Raw genomic sequence first — 17259 nt, forward strand, 5'->3', positions numbered from 1 at the left:
ACAGAAGTCTAGGATCCCATCCTGGTGCCTGCCTCCTAATTCCTGGTGAGCGGCATGCAAAATTAACATCAACAGGCCTTTGAAAGTAGAGTCTGCAGAACTCATTAGTTCACAGTTGGACTGTTTTCAAACTCTGGAAGATAGTGAATGCAGGATGGGGCTTTTTGCCCAAGTTTAAGTCCCTGTAGCTGCTGAGTAGTTCTGTATCATTCAAATACAGTAATTTAGGAAAATGGAAGTGTGCCTGAGGATTGAGAATAACTGGTTGGTATGAAGGGATGAGGGGATTTAGGGACTTTGGATTTTTAAAAAGATTTTTGGGTCATGTCACAAATGGGATTTTGATAAGATTTTTAGATTTATTCTTGAATGTGTGTAATTCATGCAGATTTCAGAGAGACAGATCTTTTTTGTCTAGTGTTTCTATCAGTATTTTATTTCACTAAGCAGGACTGGGGAAGGAAATTACATAGGATTCAATTACAACTTTGTTAGGTGTATTTTATTTGGTTTTAGAAAATACTTTCACTTCAATTTGCAGTGAGGTTACTTAATGACATTACCACAGTTTAGCATGGCCTTAGGTGACCTTTGCCGCTGCCCTTAATGTGGTATTTTGGCAGAGTAATAGTGAGTGGCTCTAATTAAGCCTTCTTCCTGAAAAGTCTGCAGGACGTTGGGTCTGATCTCTCTGTCTTGCTTTGATCCTCCCTCTTTTCCAGCACAGAAACTTTGGTCTGTTACTGCAGGGCTCTCCTCCTTCCATCACTTCTCCAGCAAACCCGCTTTCTTGTGGAGGTGGCCTGCCATAACGTACTGTGATGTTCTTGATCTTCTCATTGATGATACTAGTAATGGGTAAAACCTTAGCAGTCAGGGACAATAGGAGCTGTGCTCAACATAGCCATTGTGCTCCAGTTAGTGGTAAGCAGGGGGTGCTTCTTAATTAGGAATTAATATTCAAATGATTCCGGGGGGGGGAAAAAAAAAAGAAAAAAAAGAAGAAAATATCACATTCCAGACTCTTTGGGTTGCAAAATGTCAGTCTGATAATGGCACCCACATCTCTGACTTTACTTACTGTCAAGGGAGAAAAAACCAGATTTATCTTAGAATAAACGTAGTTATTTTTGTTTTTTCTCAGCCTTTGCGTTTATAATTAATGTTAAGACACTCTCTAAAACAAGGGAGTTATTATAATGCAAGGGTGAGGATGGCTTCTATTGACCTTTTCCTCTGCTGGAGTTTCAGTGTTTTAGTATGTGCTGCTTGCACTGGAAAGAATTTATAATCACAGGGCTGTCAAAGACAACCATTGTTCTCCCTGCTCTGAACATGTGGGTCAGCTACAAGTGCTTTCATATCCCCCAGAGCCAGGAGCTGGCAAAGAGTAAAGAGCACAACTGAATTCTTCTGAGGCATCAGGAAAAGCATTTTGCATATTTTTCATTGCTGATTGCTTCAGAAAGACATCCCTCTTTCATAACAGGAATTTCACTTCCAAGGTAGAGGGAGGCTGGGGCACACTGCTTCATTATTTTGCTGAGCTGAAGCAGCAACAAATGCTGTCTGCTGGTATCCTGGCCAGATACTATACATGGGCAAGGGGAGGGGGGGATCTTTTGGAAAGCAGCAGACTTAAACCTGATGCAGGCACAATGTTAAGATTGTAGTGCCTTTGCCTGTGCTATGGACTATGGATGCCGTCAAGTTTCAGGTTACTTTCAGTTTTGATCAGTATTAACTTGCCTATTGCAACTTTTTCTCAGTTGATCGTACTAATCTAATGAGCAGGCTTTCCTCTTAATCAGCATAAAATTGGGGTTTGTTGTGAGCCTGCACTTTTGAAGGGGAGAAGGGGCAGAAAACAAGGAAACCCTTTTTTGGGGAGGAGCTTTTCAGTATATAGGAAGATGTTTTGTTGTGTATGGATCTCATGGCTATGATCTGATGTGTATGGATCTCACGGGTATGTCAGTGGTTTCTTTATGAAGAGGTACCCACTGTAATTCCATGTAGGAAACTGAGGATATCGAGAGCCCAAAGCGCAGCATTCGTGACAGCGGCTATATAGACTGCTGGGACTCTGAACGCAGTGATTCCCTCTCCCCACCTCGCCACGGCAGAGATGATTCCTTTGACAGTCTGGACTCCTTTGGCTCCCGCTCGCAGCAGACACCATCTCCAGATGTAGTGCTCAGAGGGAGCAGCGATGGTAAGTACTGGTCACAGTGTAGCACATGCATAACATTGTGACATGTAAGTAACATTTCTGGAGCAAATGTGCCATTCAGAAGCTGGACGCAGCCTCTGAATCATGTTAATCTGGCGGGAGAACTTCTCTGTGAACGCTCGTTTGTGCTCCTTGAGGCTTAGATGACTTTGCCAACAACTTGAAGTTTGTCTCAGTTAGGATAACGTAGCGTTGGAAAATGAGTTACATCATTGCAGTGTAATTTTATGGTGGGAAGAGTGGGTTTCTGTGTTACGGTGTAAGAGGATGTTATGGAGACTCATTTTAACTTGTAAATTAGGCTGGAGCAAGAAGAAAGAGTGCAGGAACAAGGGAGATAGTGAAGTGAATAAAATGTTTGCCTAAGTAGACCCTGGGCAGATAAATGACGTAGAAATATCTTGGGAATGTCTGATACTTGACAGAGTTTTGAAGTCTGATATACAACATTTTACCAAATGTCATATTTGTTTTCATGGTATTTAGAAAATTGGGTGAAATAATAACTCCCAACATCAAAGCTGTGGCCATCTTTGTACACCTTTGAATGAGGACGTACAGCCCTAGGCTTACAGAAGGGGTGTTGCTTCTCTGCATTTCTTGTCTGATTCCCAGAGGCTTGTAAACACACCATGCTGGATGATGAATTATTTGCTAGAGACAGGTGTGGAGCATGCACTTAGGTTACCTGTCATGAGCAGGATTCTGGTTCAGAACAAAAGGCTGCTTGACTGAGGCTCCCTCTGCATGGTTACGTTCCTGATGAATGGATGAATTGGTCAAACTGTCATCAGATGAAGTTATGTTCCACACATGAATCAGTTCTCCTTAGTAATGTTACTTATTTAATAAAAAAAAAAAAAAAAAAAAAAAAAGGAAGGGCAGAAAGACTTTTTGGTAGGAACCAGATGTTCATACAGCTTTTGGCAGCATGAAAGAAACTGGTGCTAATCATAACCGGACACGTGAGAGATTTCCTGAGGTGATGAGGAACTCCTTAAAACTGGAAAGCTGGAAGGGAGAGCTGGTATCACAGCTGAATTATGGAAGAGCTGTGTGGCAAGCAGGGCTAGGATCTGCTCTGCTATTTTGAGTGGTCTGTGATATTAGGGCTGTTGGTGGTTGACCATCCAGAACCAGCTACTGGGGCTGAGTCCCTGAAACAGCTTCATGCCCTCTAAGACACTGAACAGAGCACAGTCTCCACATAACAAAACATTTCTCTACCTTCCCAAATGACACAGAAGTCTGGTGTTGGCAAATAGGAACACCTCACATGCCCTGATCAAGAAGTGTTGCTCTGTCCTGGGTGCCTAAGTCCAGTGTCCCTACCTACTTGGAGCTGGTGGGCAGCCACTTACACATATCCTGTAGCTGCTTCCTATCAACTTCTGCTATATTAGCAGATTTTAGTATGGTTTTGTGGTTGATGGCTTGCCACAGCTAAGACATACTAGCTCGTCATATTCTTGAGTCCATAACAAAGACAAAATAAGTCACAGGCATACAAAGCTTGTTCTTAAAAATTAGTATTTAACCATATCCAGACCCAGAGTGCATGCAGATGCTGTGCACACATGTATGACTTGTCCAGCCAGCCCTTTCTAGTATGTCACATTTTTCCTGCTTGCTCCTGCCATAACTTCACAGCTGTCTCCTCCAAGAGTTGCAGGTGAGGTGTAGCTTGGCTGACCTGTTCTCTGTCAAACCTCTTCCTGTGGCCCCAGCAGGCCAGTTTCACTGGAGTTTTTGCTAGAAATAATGTATATGCAGTTTTTGATAGAAATAATATATATGCAAAGCTGAATGGAGAAAAAGGTTCTGCTCGTGTTACTTCTCTCTCCATTCAGATAGGAGATTTATAAACCAAATAATATGATAGTGAAATAAAACTATGATTCCTTCCACTCCTAGAAAAAAAAAAAAAAAATGAATGGAGATCATTTAAGTGATTCTAAAGTGATGATTAGTTTAGGTGGAAGCAGTAAGTAATACTACCTCCACAAATGCCATTTGTAATTAGCCCTGCTGTTTAGGAACTGCTCTGGGTGTCCTGTGCAGACCCTGCTGTCCCTTGGCAAAAAGAAAAGAAAAAAAAACAGTAGTAGAGCAGAATAGTTCGTTTAAAACATAGTATAGTTGCAGACTGACCTGCCCATAGAGTTCCTAATGTACTCAGGAATGAATAAAATCCTCTTGTTTGGCCAGCAGTTATGCATGGATCCTTGTACAAAGGGTCTGTGCATGTCTGTGGGGTATAAGTGCTTGCCACAGGTTGTGGAAACTGGCTGCTGCTTCTTCTACTTCCAGATGCAGAAAAACAAAGTTAAGGTTATAGATGTAGAGCATGGCTACATCTTCCATTCAGTGTTTTGGCTTCAATTTTGCAAATTTGAGCTAAAAATAATTTCATGAGTAAAATATGAATAATTAAAGAATCTATTTGTCTTTGAAGTACTCAACTTGGGGATGCTGGTAGGCACATCAGTAAGGAGGAGAGGAGTCTGTTCTAATTCCTCTGCTACTGTGGTTATCTATTCCAGCATTTCTGTCTGCCAGTTCAAGGCTGGTTTTCATGTGATACAAAAATAAACACCAGAACAGAGTCAGGAACAGACAGAATAGCAAATAACAGTAAGGGATCTTTTAATTTTCTTTTAGCTCCTCTGTGGCCCTGCTCAGTCGAATGATATTACAGTTCTTCAAACCCCAGCTATCCTCAGACACCCATAATTCTGTGGTAGTGTCTCCAGTTTTCATTTAGACATAGACTCAGGTTACCAATCATGGTGCTAGTTTTGACCAAAATTGTTCAAGCAAAAGATGACTGTGAAAAAGTGCATTGTGATTTTTGTCTAACTAGCTCATTTCCATTGTGTCTTGTCTTTTCTTACTGTTCCCTTTCACTCTTCTTCATCTTTCTCCAAGCAAACATCGAATAACTCAATCTGCTGCAAAAGCTCTTTGCAAATAACATTCCTAGCATATTTAGACCTCTTTTTCTTCCCCCACTTTGAATTATACACAAGCTACTTGTGATTTTTATTACTTCATTGTTTTCAGCTGTTCATTAGGTAGCTCAGTGAATTAGCTAGTTATTTACTAGTGTGATGAACTAGCAAGGGGACACAACCTGGGTGGCTTCCCCGCACCCTGAAAAGAGGAACAGCTATTGTATATGCAAGTGTTGCAAAAGGACCAAGGGCCAGAGATGTCCAACACTGCAAAGCTGGGAGCGTATTTGAATGCGGGTGGGAGAAATGGCTGAGTATGCTCCATTTCACTCATCAAAACAGGGCCTGTGGTGATGTTACATTGCAGGGAGAGAACTGTTTCCATAGCTTCTTTGTGAATTACTTAAAAAGACTCATGATGGTGCAGGGAATCTAGTGAATGTCAGTGAAGTGGCTTCCAATATGGCTATGAGGGCAATTCCACTGCAAATGCTCTTTAAGGTATTTGCACTACCATTTGGGAGTTTCGTTTTCAAGTTGGAAAGGTCTTGCCGAAGTTTCTGTGTTTTAAATGGGTTGTAAACAGCAGGAACAAAATAAAGTAGTCACTCAGTTCTGTTGATCTCCCGTCTTATTCTCTGTAACTCTTGATTTTTCTCTCTGACCTTATTTCTTTTCTTTGCCAGCAAATATTCTTCAGTCTTTGCTGTACTCATGTAAACTCTAAATCCTGAGATCCTTTCCCTCTCTCCTTGCACCTTCACATCTGAATGTCAAGTCTCTCTGTCTGTTTTGCAGTGTGCTAGACTGACTGACCAGGCAACCGATGAGACTGGAGAGAGATCACCTGAATCTTCTGGTTTATAGCAACTGATGCTTATATTCAGCTGATGCTGTGTGCCTTCAAATTGCCATTAATGTCTGTGTGTAGAAACATAGAGAGATTCCTGCTCTGCTGTAAATATACAGCATGCAGGCCTTTTTTGCTTGAGCTTGTGCTATGTACATATAAGTCTAGGTTCAAGAATGTGAATCAGGTCAAATGTACCCATATGTACAACTAGGAGTCATTTGGGCTTTAGTCAGGTAAGCTTCTGTAGTGGTCCTGTATGATTGACAAGTCTGGCTTAATCTGACCCTCTGTTTTTTCATGTAAGCTGTGGCTGAAGATGAGTTTTTCAGGGCTAGAAAATAAGGGTTGATGGAAGAAAATGTTTACTGTCTGTGTAGATATTATGGCTGCTACCTTCAGTGATTGATTTTAAAATATAAATACAGGTAGAAGTGGCCTCATTTTTTGGTGCTCACATGCTAAATGTAATTTTTCGGTGGTGTCTTCTCTGATTTATAATTTAAAAAAACCCAAACTTGGATGAAAGTGAAAAGAAGAGGGATTTTTTTCTCCTTCCTCACTAGGGAGAGGAAGTGACTCGGAAACTGACCTGCCACACAGAAAGATGCCAGATGTGAAAAAAGATGATATGTTGGCGAGGCGGACCTCACACGGTGAACCTAAATCAGCTGTGCCTTTTAATCAGTACCTCCCGAACAAGAGTAATCAGACTTTCTATGTACCTGCTCCACTTCGGAAAAAGAAAGCTGAACGAGAAGAGTACCGAAAGAGCTGGAGCACGGCGACTTCACCACTAGGTGACAGACCTTTCAGGTAAGACCAGCCTGTCCAACTTCTCCTTTCCTCAATGATGATGCTTTAACACTTGCCTAATTTTCATTCTTTTCATGTGGTGTATGAAGTTGTAATAAGTCACTTACTGAGATGGTACTGATAAATTGTTTGTAGCAATTGGCAAAGGTGGTAGAAAAGCAATGAGTGTAAAATTATTGTCTTCATGTCATTATTTACCATATAATGCAATGCATAGCTTGTGTATGACAAGATGTTGGTTAATATAAGTACCATGGATGTTGACTCAAACCCAAGGCTGGACAGAAATGTTCTGGATGATCTGTCTCAGTTCTCAATATAGTTACTGACAAATGATACTTATAAGTAATGTTTGATGTATTCAATCAAAAGAGGTAATATTTTTGCTGTGTTTTTTAAAAATCAAGTTATTTTTGTGTTGTATTCTCTACACCAATACAGTTTATATAGCTGTGGCTATGTGTTTCTGCATGCTGGTTTTGTCAACTGATACTTCATTTGATTTGGCCTAAGAAGCAACTTCCATTAAAGAGCATAATTATCTTCTTGGATCATTCCTCAGAATATCCTTTGGCATCTTGATATCAACAAAATGTGCTTATAATAAGTGTATATGTTTCAGGCACAACATGCATTAAACTACCTTGTATAATTCAATAGCAAACCCCACCCTGAAACCATAGAAGAAGAACAGAATGAAACATCAGGACTGTGTGAAAAGGAGAAAGAGAGCTCCATGGCTCCTGAGGCAAGCTCCCTTAAAAGTCAAATAGGTTTGAATCAAAACAAAGGAAACTCCATAGACCAGTCTCCTTCATGTGGTGCAAAAGAAACATCCGCACCCAAGGGGGAAGATGCAGAAGAGATCAGAAAATTAAGAAGACTAGAACAAGCTGGTATTAAGGTCATGTCAGCAGCCCAGCGCTATGGCAGGTTAGCCCAATGGTGTGAGAAGTTGTGCACGTTTCACATATTTAGGATTGGCTGAAGTGTGGGTTTCCTCGATCCGCTGTGATTTCACTTCTAACAAAAGTCCAGTCTGCCAAGCACTCACAATCGCTAGTGAAGGTCTTGGTCTGAAAAGGCTTGTGATGTGACAGCTGTGGATTGCAGAGTTATAAGATGCTAACTGCATTTGTGCTGAGAAAGTGTACTGTCTTATGGCATAAAGTAAACAGACTCCAAGAAAACTGCTACACAGACTACTTGTCACCTTCCACCTAATACTTTCTTGCATTTAATAAAAAATACATATAAATGGACATTAAAAATGTCTTGTTTAGGCAAAAATTTCAGAAGCTTACTTTACTTTTTGCTGATGGGCTGATTTAGTTTACTGAACCACAGGTTTTAGGTGGTTAATATTTTTAGCTGTGTTAATAAATGATACATTTATTTTTAATGGCAGGAACTATAAAAGTACAGTGCTTGTTAACACATGTACCAGTTAAAGCATGGACGCATAGTTCACCAATCATAATTTGACTGACTTTGGCATGGAGTATCAGTAGTTACTCACTTATTACCTGTGTTATTTATTTTTGGATGTTGTTCAATTTAGGTATTTCCTGTTCTTTAACTCGAGAGCTGAGTGATGGCTAGGCTCACTGCCCACGCCTTTCCAGCATCTGATATCGGATCCTCATGAAAAATCTTTTTTTCATGGGGATGGCCCACAAAGCAGAGTTTTAACCAACGTGTCAGAGGACTAGGCTCTTACAACTGATTAAAATGGTTTGGCTAAAGGGCAAGTGTCCAAATGTCTTCCTATCCAAAACATTTTATTTACGATTGTGGGGTGAAATCCTGACAGTGAGTAGTTTAGCAGATGCTAATCTACAGTCTGGACTTTGAAATATTGTAGTAAAAAGTACAGCTCTTAGGTGATACAGCTTGTTTATAGATAGATTGAAGCTTGTCTGCGGCCATATACAGATACGCAATATGCAGATAAATCAGTCACAGTATACACGCTGTCGTATCTCCTCTTCTTAGGTTTGCTTCACTGCTGTCAAGCTGCAAGTGTTTGTGTGTGGTTGTGGGGGTACTGCTTTAACAAAGCCAGATACTAATGAAGAGGTGATACCTGTCATAAATTAGTCCTTCAGCTCAATTAGTGTGCTAGTCAATCAGCATTCCATAAACCAGTAGGATGCTAGTATAATCCTGTTCTGTGTCCAAGGCTGTAGTGTTAATGGTAGTAATGTAGTAATATGTAGTAATAGCTTGTGTTCCACAGTGCAGTGCATAACAAATAGCACTGTTTGCATTTGCATTTGGAGGATGCTCACCACATTGAGAGTCCCTTTTCCAACCCTGTGCTTGATCTACTGGCTTGATCTCCAAGAAAGAAGCACATATGATCAAATGTGTGGTTCTTTGACAGGAAGTCGGGTCTCCTCTTTCCTTGGACAGTCTGTGGTCCTAACAGGGCTGAAGGAGAAGGGAGGAAAAATAACAAGCTGCTTTCCTTCCTTGCTCTCAGTGGAAGCACCTTGGGGATTTTGGCAGTTGGAGGAAGGAAGAGCTGCTGGTTTTCTGCCCCAGCTGAGGGTCAAAGAGCATATCTTTGTAGCCCAAGCTTCACCATAGCGAAGTAAGAGCCTGCTCCTGCGAATTGTAGGAAGACGCATCAGAAAAGGCACTGGAGTCAGAGGTCTGTAAGGAAAATGGTTTGTATGTGTAAGTGGAAGGATAGTGGGTGAGAAGAAGGGAAGAATTTGATAGTGACCCTTTAGGACACGGGAGAGCATTTAATCATCTCTCTTAATGTCTCATTATCAGTCCCTATTCTTTGAACCTCTTCATTTTCTCTCTCTTCTTCTTGGCATCAAATTCAAACTTTCATGCACTATTGATACTGACCAATTCTTAATCCCTCTTGTTTCTGTATTCTGATTTTTTTTTCTTTCACCCCTCTTATTCCCTTATCTTTCCATGAAGCCCGTCTCTCTTTTTTTCATATGAGATAGTTGTCTTCGAGTTCCTCAGAGTTGTTTACAAGCTGTTTCTTCTCAACATATTGACTTCTGGAGGACACCCACTGTGACTTTGAGTTCTACAAGGCATCTAATTGTTCCTAAAGCTGAAACTCAGTAGGGGACGTTTCTGGCTCTGTCATAAGAAGGATTTGAGCTTGTATGCAAATGTATTTTTTGCTTGGAATCTAAGTACTTATTTCCATTGCTGTAGCATGTTCTAGGAAAGGGCTTCACTGAACTAAGTGCTATACAAATGCATGCCAAAAAGCATTTCCCCTTCCCAAAGGACTATATTTTACTGCTTTATAGCATGTTGTTTTATTGATGTGTGATCCTCCTTGCTTGCTTATTGTCTGCATCTGCCTCTTATTTACACTATTGTATCTGAAAAGTAAGGATCAGATTCATGGAGATTCCCTAAAAAGAAGATAATTAAGTGTGTTGTAATAGATGATGTAGAGGAGGATGAGAGAGAGGAATGTGAGCAAACATTTTTGGCATGTTTGTTGCAAAATGGACATGCACTCTTATCTTGACTGTGCATAAACACGCAAAACTCTTTTGTTGTTCTGAAATGCAATATAAGGATCCACAAGCCTGTATGAGACCCTGCTTCAGGGAGTGCAAACGCCCGCAGTCTGACACTTTGGAAGCACCTGCTGTACCAGCATAGATGGGGATGGTGTTTCTGCAAGGGCTGGGGCCAGGTATGCAATAGCAATTTGCAAATCTACAGGGAATTCTGGTCCATTGCAGGCTTCAAATCTAGAGTCTTCACTATGTCTGTGGTAAACTGTCCTTCAAAAGCACTTTTCAGACCGTGGCGGATTCAGGAGACCTCAAACTGTCACAGCTAATCTCTGATTCCATTAAAAACAAAATGTAAATTAATGGAAAATATTCTTAACCTAGAAACTGATTGCTGAAGTCTAGCTGCGTACTAAAAGCTGTAAGTTCTTCAGTTACTCATTACAGTGACTCATAGTTGCTCTTTTGAACACTGTAACTCTATGCTTCTTTGTTGCCAAAAGCACCATTCTCAGTAATGCTACATTTGATGCTCTCAAGCTTCAATACATTGGCGGACATGAGACTGAAAAATCCAGCAGTTTTTACTGAATAATAACTCGGTTATAGGTACCTCTTAAAAACTAAAAGCATGAAACAGTACTCCCAACCAGCTGAATAAATACTCATCTTACCGGTTTTCATTTATGAAGTAAATATAAACAGGATTTAATGGAGTATTACATGATTTTATACATACCCTTTATGTCCAGGGTTCTGAAAATTATTTCCAAATTACTAAATTTCAGAAAGGGTAATGGTACCAGTAGTAGAGTCTGATTTTAAAAAAATAAAGTTAATCATACGTACCCTGGCTTGTCTGGGAGAACAAGTCCCAGCATATATGACTTTCAGATAACTGTTTTCCGTTGTGCCTAAAACTTTAGGCACAGTGTATCTACTTCAGATCAGTATGTTTTTTCTGAAGTTTTCATATTCTTTTACTGGGGGAAAAAAAGATGGCTTAGGAAACCATAAATGGGAAATCAGACTTATTCCCTGGTGGTCATCTTGTACTTACTGTATTGTAGGTTTATAAAGTAAATTGGATTTGGTCAAATTATGCTTGTATATTGACAGCCTGTGCTTTAGAATTCAGTGATGTAATATACCTGTTGAGCAGTGAAATTTGAACCTGAAGATGGCCTTGTAGGCCTGTTGATTTTGTTATATACAAGTCAACATACTTAATAAGCTTCTTACCATATTCTTGGTAAGAAGAGTAGTGGGAGACTTTTGTAGAGTGTTGTTCTAAGGGGAAGCTGAGGGATTGGACCTCCCTTGCTCATGGAGGGTGTATGCAAAGCATACAGCAGCTCAGAGCCATCTGTTCCAGCTGTTTCTGAAGCTGTTGTGAACAGAGATGCTCCTGAGGGAGAGGGACAGCAGTTCCCTTTGGAGTGCCATCGGCCAGTGTTGTCTGTTGCCTTAAATGCAAGCTTGATCCTTCAAAGAGATCTGAGGAAAAAGTGGCCTTTGGCTAATTTGAGAGCATGCTCTCCACATCGCTAAAGGGGGTCCTGTTCATTGCAGCATGACAAGGCAAAGACAGGCAGTTTCACACTGCTCCTCTGTCCTCTGAGACTGAGCCAGGCTGACTTGTCAGAGGTGGTTTATGGCTTCCCTATGACTTTCTCCAGCAACTTTGCTGAGCAGTACTTTGAAAGGGCAGCTGAGGCTGTAAAATAAGTGACATGTATAGTGGGCTTGCAGGACTTTAAAATGTTTAAACAACCAGCTAATTATACCAATACTGTTTTTTAAAATAGAGAAACTCAAAGCAATCCCTGAGCTGTTTGGATTTGCTTTCTTAATGTCAGTCTGTTTAATCCTTTGTGATACGCTCTTTTTCCCTTTGTGTAGCAAGGTGTGCTATATGAAAGAGGAAATGCAAGATATTTGCAACCTATGAAAGTACTGCATGAAACAGTCTGCTGCTTGGTGTCCAACTCCCTAAAATATTAATAAATACAATTTGATTTTTAAACGGGAGAGTCGCCTACCTCTTGACATCTGTCTTTCCAGTTTCCTTAAGAGTATTGACCATTACAAGTTAAAATAAGCTTAATCTTTCTGGGCACAAGCTCTCAAGGGTCTTTATTGTCATAGTCTTCAGTAACAGCAAGGCTGTGTTAGTATCCATCAGGTTTCTGACCGAGGCCGATGGCAGTGTGTTCCAGCATGCCAGTATCATTGGTATACTAGTGCTATCATTGTAGCTACTGTAGGTCAGCATTGGCATATTCTGGGGCAAAGGGAAGGTTAGTCAGGGAAAGAATCAAGTGTGGATATGTGTGAGAAGAAAAACAGTTAATATTAGGGCAGGCAGTCTCAGTGATTACTCATGTCTTTTAAAAAAAATAGAGCCATTAAGAAGGAAATATCTGATATTTCAGAATTCAGCAATGTTGGCCAGGGATCAGGTATTTGCATCAAATCTCTTTCTTTTTCACATGTCCAAGTTTAATACTGCCAGTACTACATTTACGGCATCGAGTATGGTAAACTAGTTCTTAGTGGTTCTTTTAGCTATAGCTAAAATAAGTAGAGATCCAACATGCTGATTTTTCTGTGTGAAGTCCTTGCAGATTTGTTACCTGTATATGATAAATTTTATTTATAGCAAGACTTTGCCCAATCTAACAGCAACCTGGAGCATATTTGATTAACTGTGCTTGTTTTATGACCTCAAGATGAGTGCTGCCAATGCCCTCTCCTCCCCTGGTGCATCAAGAGATTTATTTAATTTTGCTCTGTGTCAGTAAAAAGCCAACATGTGAAGACAACAGAAGTACCCCAGACATCATCCTTCGCAAGGACAATCCCTTCATGACTTATTATCAAGGGAAGGATTCTGGTTCAGAAGATGAAGCAGCCAGCAGAGTTCCTGATTTAGAAAAGGATGACTTTGCCACCCGGAGAGCCAGAATGAATCAACCCAAACATATAGTTCCATTTAACTCCTTTTTAATTGGACCCTATATAAGTAAAGATAAAGCTAAACTGGAAGATGTTAAAAAGCCACTGCAGATGGAAAAGCAGGAACATGCAAGGTGTGCATTCATTACTTTTTTCTTTCTATTATAATGCTTGTTTTCACATGGCTTATTGCTGGTAGGACTAAAGCTGTCTTGGCTACAAAATACTTACAGGTAAAGTAAATGCAAATGCTTTATTATGAAGTGAACGAAAAAAAAAAAGATTGCCAACTGTAATTTTTTGTTAGAGTATCAGGACCAGGAGCTTAAATCGACTGTGAGTGTAAATAACATAAATATTACACACTTCTGTTTTCTAAGCTCATGAGACACCTCATGAGCATTAGTAGTGAAGAATAAACTTAGAAGATAGGTTTTTCTTCTTATTCCTTTTGCTGAGCATTTGCAATGCACATTTTTGGATGTGTTTGCTTCATCAAAGGCCCTTTTAATACACCTGCATAAAACAAACTCAGATAAGTCTTTAGTTAAGACTCTGAATATACTTCCCTGTTATACCACACCAAACTGCGTTACACGTAGTGCTAATGTTTCTTATACAGGATCTTTTTTGGAAATGGAGCATGGTTTACAAGATTTCAGCCTAGAAAATCTCCTCTTTCTTCAGTTCAGCGATACAGTCCTTTAAGAAGCTGCTGAACACAAGTATCTACTAGGCATAGATCTTCTTCAGGAAATAAGTATATTTGTTTTATTTGTGCAAAGAGAAGTGATCCTAGACAAAACCACTATATACACATTACAGTGGACCTTGACTGTAATAACTGATACATTCAGAAAACTTCTCTTAATATTTAGTAGCTCTTTTCAGTAATGCAAAATGTGCCTTTCAGCTGCTGGTAATTTGATTATTTTAACATATGCTAATGACTAGTTTGGCAGAGCATCTGAAGAGCACATAACCCAATTTTAATATTCTAATGCTATTGACATGACTCTAAGATCAAAGAAATTCTGTAGTATGTTTGCGAGCAAAACTCGAATTCACTTCGCTAATAATATGAAAATGAGATACTTGTAACTATTTAAGAGAAAGCTTTTCTTACTTGAGCTAGGAATAGAAGTCATGCAAAGAAGCGGTCTCAATAGCGCTTGAGCGGGGTAGCATAGAGGAGAGGTTTCAACTTCAAATGAATTATTCCATGTTTACTTCCTAAAATTAATGTAAAACTGATCTTACAAATTCAGTTTTATCTTCTTGTGCTCTGAACCTCTTCTACTGACACTGATTGCTCCCTCAAAATATCTTTTCTTGCTGACCTGGAATGTGCATTAAATTAGAAGAAGACAGGTTCACATGGCATCAGCAAGGCAAATAGTGACAAGCAAAGAGGACCCACTTCTGCAAACTGAGAAGACTGAGTCAGAGGAGGAACAGCAGCTGAAAGGGCCTTATACTGAGAGAGATGATTTGGCTAAACAGAAATCTCAAAGCACCCTTCATCAGCTGCAAGAAGATGTGATTTTTGTTAATGCCTCTATAACAAAAGCAGATCTGGACACCTGGAAAAGATTGAAACTGTCAGAGGAGCCCAGGTACGGTTTCTGCCCATGGACTGGATTGGCACCCTGAGAAGCATGTTTAGTTTGTAACAATCTGCTGTGTGTGCTTGTGGTTTTAAACTTGAAGAATGCCTTGATAACAACCAGTCCTTACCTATTTCAGTTTTCAGAGGAGTCCAAAATCTCTACAGGGATGCCCTCTATCATGAAATGAAAGTGTGTCCATCATTTAGAACACTGTAGTAGTTTCACAGTCGCTTCCCTGATGGATGCTCTTAATATATCAGAAAGGTCCCTCTTGTCTTGTGACTCAAATCTGCTTTGAAGCTGCTCAGAGTTGAACTGTGCAAAGGTCCAAGTGGTACCACTAACTCTGTAGCACTATGTGCTGCTAACCAAGCTATCTTTAGGACTTGGGGAATAATACCTTGGGGGTATTACCTGAGGATCAGCATCTCTTTGCGTTAATGTGTCTATACTGCTTTTGAGACCTGAGTTTATGTATCTGCATGGCATTGTACTCCAGCAGTAAGTAAATACACCAGCACTGTTTGTCACTGCGGCAGGGGTTTCAGGAGCCTCGTTGTATGCTGTAGATGTACTCTTATTGTAAATTAAACCTCTGCAAAGGGAGCTGGTATAAAGCAGTTATTCTAAGCTATTTCCCTGTGGAGATGAGCTATAATGTATGCAGGTGATTGTGACTCCAGTAGGAAAGGATAACAACTCCTAGCCTTCCTGTTCAGACATGTGCCATTTTCTAATTAAAGGTGGCCAGCTGTTCAGGCATTCTTCTAACAATGTAGTTACTGTATGTAATTTTAACTCTAATACAGACTGTGAAAACTCAGTCATTCTCTTGTCTCAAGGATATTCATAGTCTCCTCACTACTTTTGAGGTGATTTATTAAAATCAAGATTCGGTCCTCTTGATTTAGAATAAGCGAATTGCCCTTGCTAGTGCTCTCATGCCACTGGAACTCCCCCATGACAAGATGGGTTTACTGGTGCCATGCAGTCCCATGTAGCGTGTGGCCCAGGTCTACGTGAGCAGATAAGGGAACTATGGCTTTTCTATGGTGAAGAACTGAGTCTTGAATGAGCTGTGTGCTGCATTCCTTCCCCTAAGGAAGAACTTACATGGATGTGGTCCCAGAGTTTCCCCAATAGGTCTGCAGTATCTTCAGATTTTGTCCATCATTTGGGCCTCAGTATGCCATGACGGCTTGTACCTGTGTCCTTGAACTTTAAAATAAAACCCCTTCAAAACCTCAGGAGCATTTAATTTCCTCTATTTTGGGGTCTCATGTTGGGGGATTCTTTTATTCCTCATTCTGACTAGTGAAGAAGATTTCAAATGTCCCAGTGACACTCTGCCACCAGCTGAAATCACAAGGAAAGCAGCAGTCCATGATGATTTTGCTGTCCGCAAAACCAGAGCAAACAGAAAAGCTAGTAGCCCCAAGCAGAAGTTTGTGCATTTTGGGCCAGTAACTGAGATTGATCAACAGAAATGGGACAAGCTCGTTATTGGCAGAACTTCATCCAAGAGTGGAACAGAAGAGGAAAGCAAGAAAGACAGTGTGGAGAGTCACTCTGGTGTTGAAAGCTCTTCTTCAACTACTGTTGGCAATCTCAGGTTTGCTGAACACAGCAATGAAGTATCTAAGCCACAGAATGAGTCCAGGTATTTGGTGTGGCTTAGGAAGCACTGCTGAGCTGAAAAATGAGACCTGTTCTTGCCAGATGCTGATCTGCATGGGGGTGGACTGCAGCATAGACCTAAGAGCTGTTTACACGCACGGCCTTGTTCAGAAGTCACCTGATGCCTTCACAGTATCTTAACATGTTTAGGGTTACGCAAAACAACGCTGTGCAAAGGTCTTGTGAGAGCTTGCCTCAAAATTTCAGATGGGTGGTGAAATCACTGGTGTCTCAGAGTCTGAGCTGTCATTCAAGTTTTCTGTGCTTCTTAAATTCCAGTGGCTTTGCTCTGCCTGCTTTCAGCACATTAGGAATTTGTCATTCAGCTTGCTGGCCTTACTGATGTTCAAAAAAATGCTTTCTTCAAACCTAATGAATTTACTTTCTTTTTGAAGATGTAATGCTGAAGCCAGGGTGTATTGGTGCTCTGTTTCTGGCATTTATCTGGAGGAAAATTACAGCTCTGGGAAGTTAACATATTAACAGAGCTTACGTTTCTTTGGCTTTTCTTTAATCGCCGAGTCTGTCTATAGCGAGAATTTTTAATGAATACTTTTAGCAAGTAATTCATTCAGTTAAGTTTGTGTGTTTATAAAACATTTGCAAACTGAGTTGGAGGACTCCTCTTCTTACCTTTCATTTGACCTGAGAA

At 40.3% G+C, this 17259-nt stretch overlaps 1 protein-coding gene across 2 annotated transcripts in view; it reads left to right on the forward strand.

The window, feature by feature from the left end:
• Positions 1 to 17259, forward strand: part of LIMCH1 (LIM and calponin homology domains 1) — a 185639-nt gene that overhangs the window by 118508 nt on the left and 49872 nt on the right. The window contains exons 7-12 of one of the 2 annotated variants that reach the window (XM_074904714.1): positions 2020 to 2215; positions 6604 to 6853; positions 7514 to 7786; positions 13164 to 13454; positions 14682 to 14936; positions 16246 to 16590. In XM_074904714.1, the coding sequence (XP_074760815.1) occupies positions 2020 to 2215; positions 6604 to 6853; positions 7514 to 7786; positions 13164 to 13454; positions 14682 to 14936; positions 16246 to 16590 (1610 nt within the window). The remainder of the gene's footprint in view (positions 1 to 2019; positions 2216 to 6603; positions 6854 to 7513; positions 7787 to 13163; positions 13455 to 14681; positions 14937 to 16245; positions 16591 to 17259) is intronic. The other variant, XM_074904716.1, reaches the window with a different exon arrangement.

This window comes from Athene noctua, chromosome 4, assembly GCF_965140245.1.
Source record: "Athene noctua chromosome 4, bAthNoc1.hap1.1, whole genome shotgun sequence".
NCBI classification, from domain to species: Eukaryota; Metazoa; Chordata; class Aves; order Strigiformes; family Strigidae; genus Athene; species Athene noctua.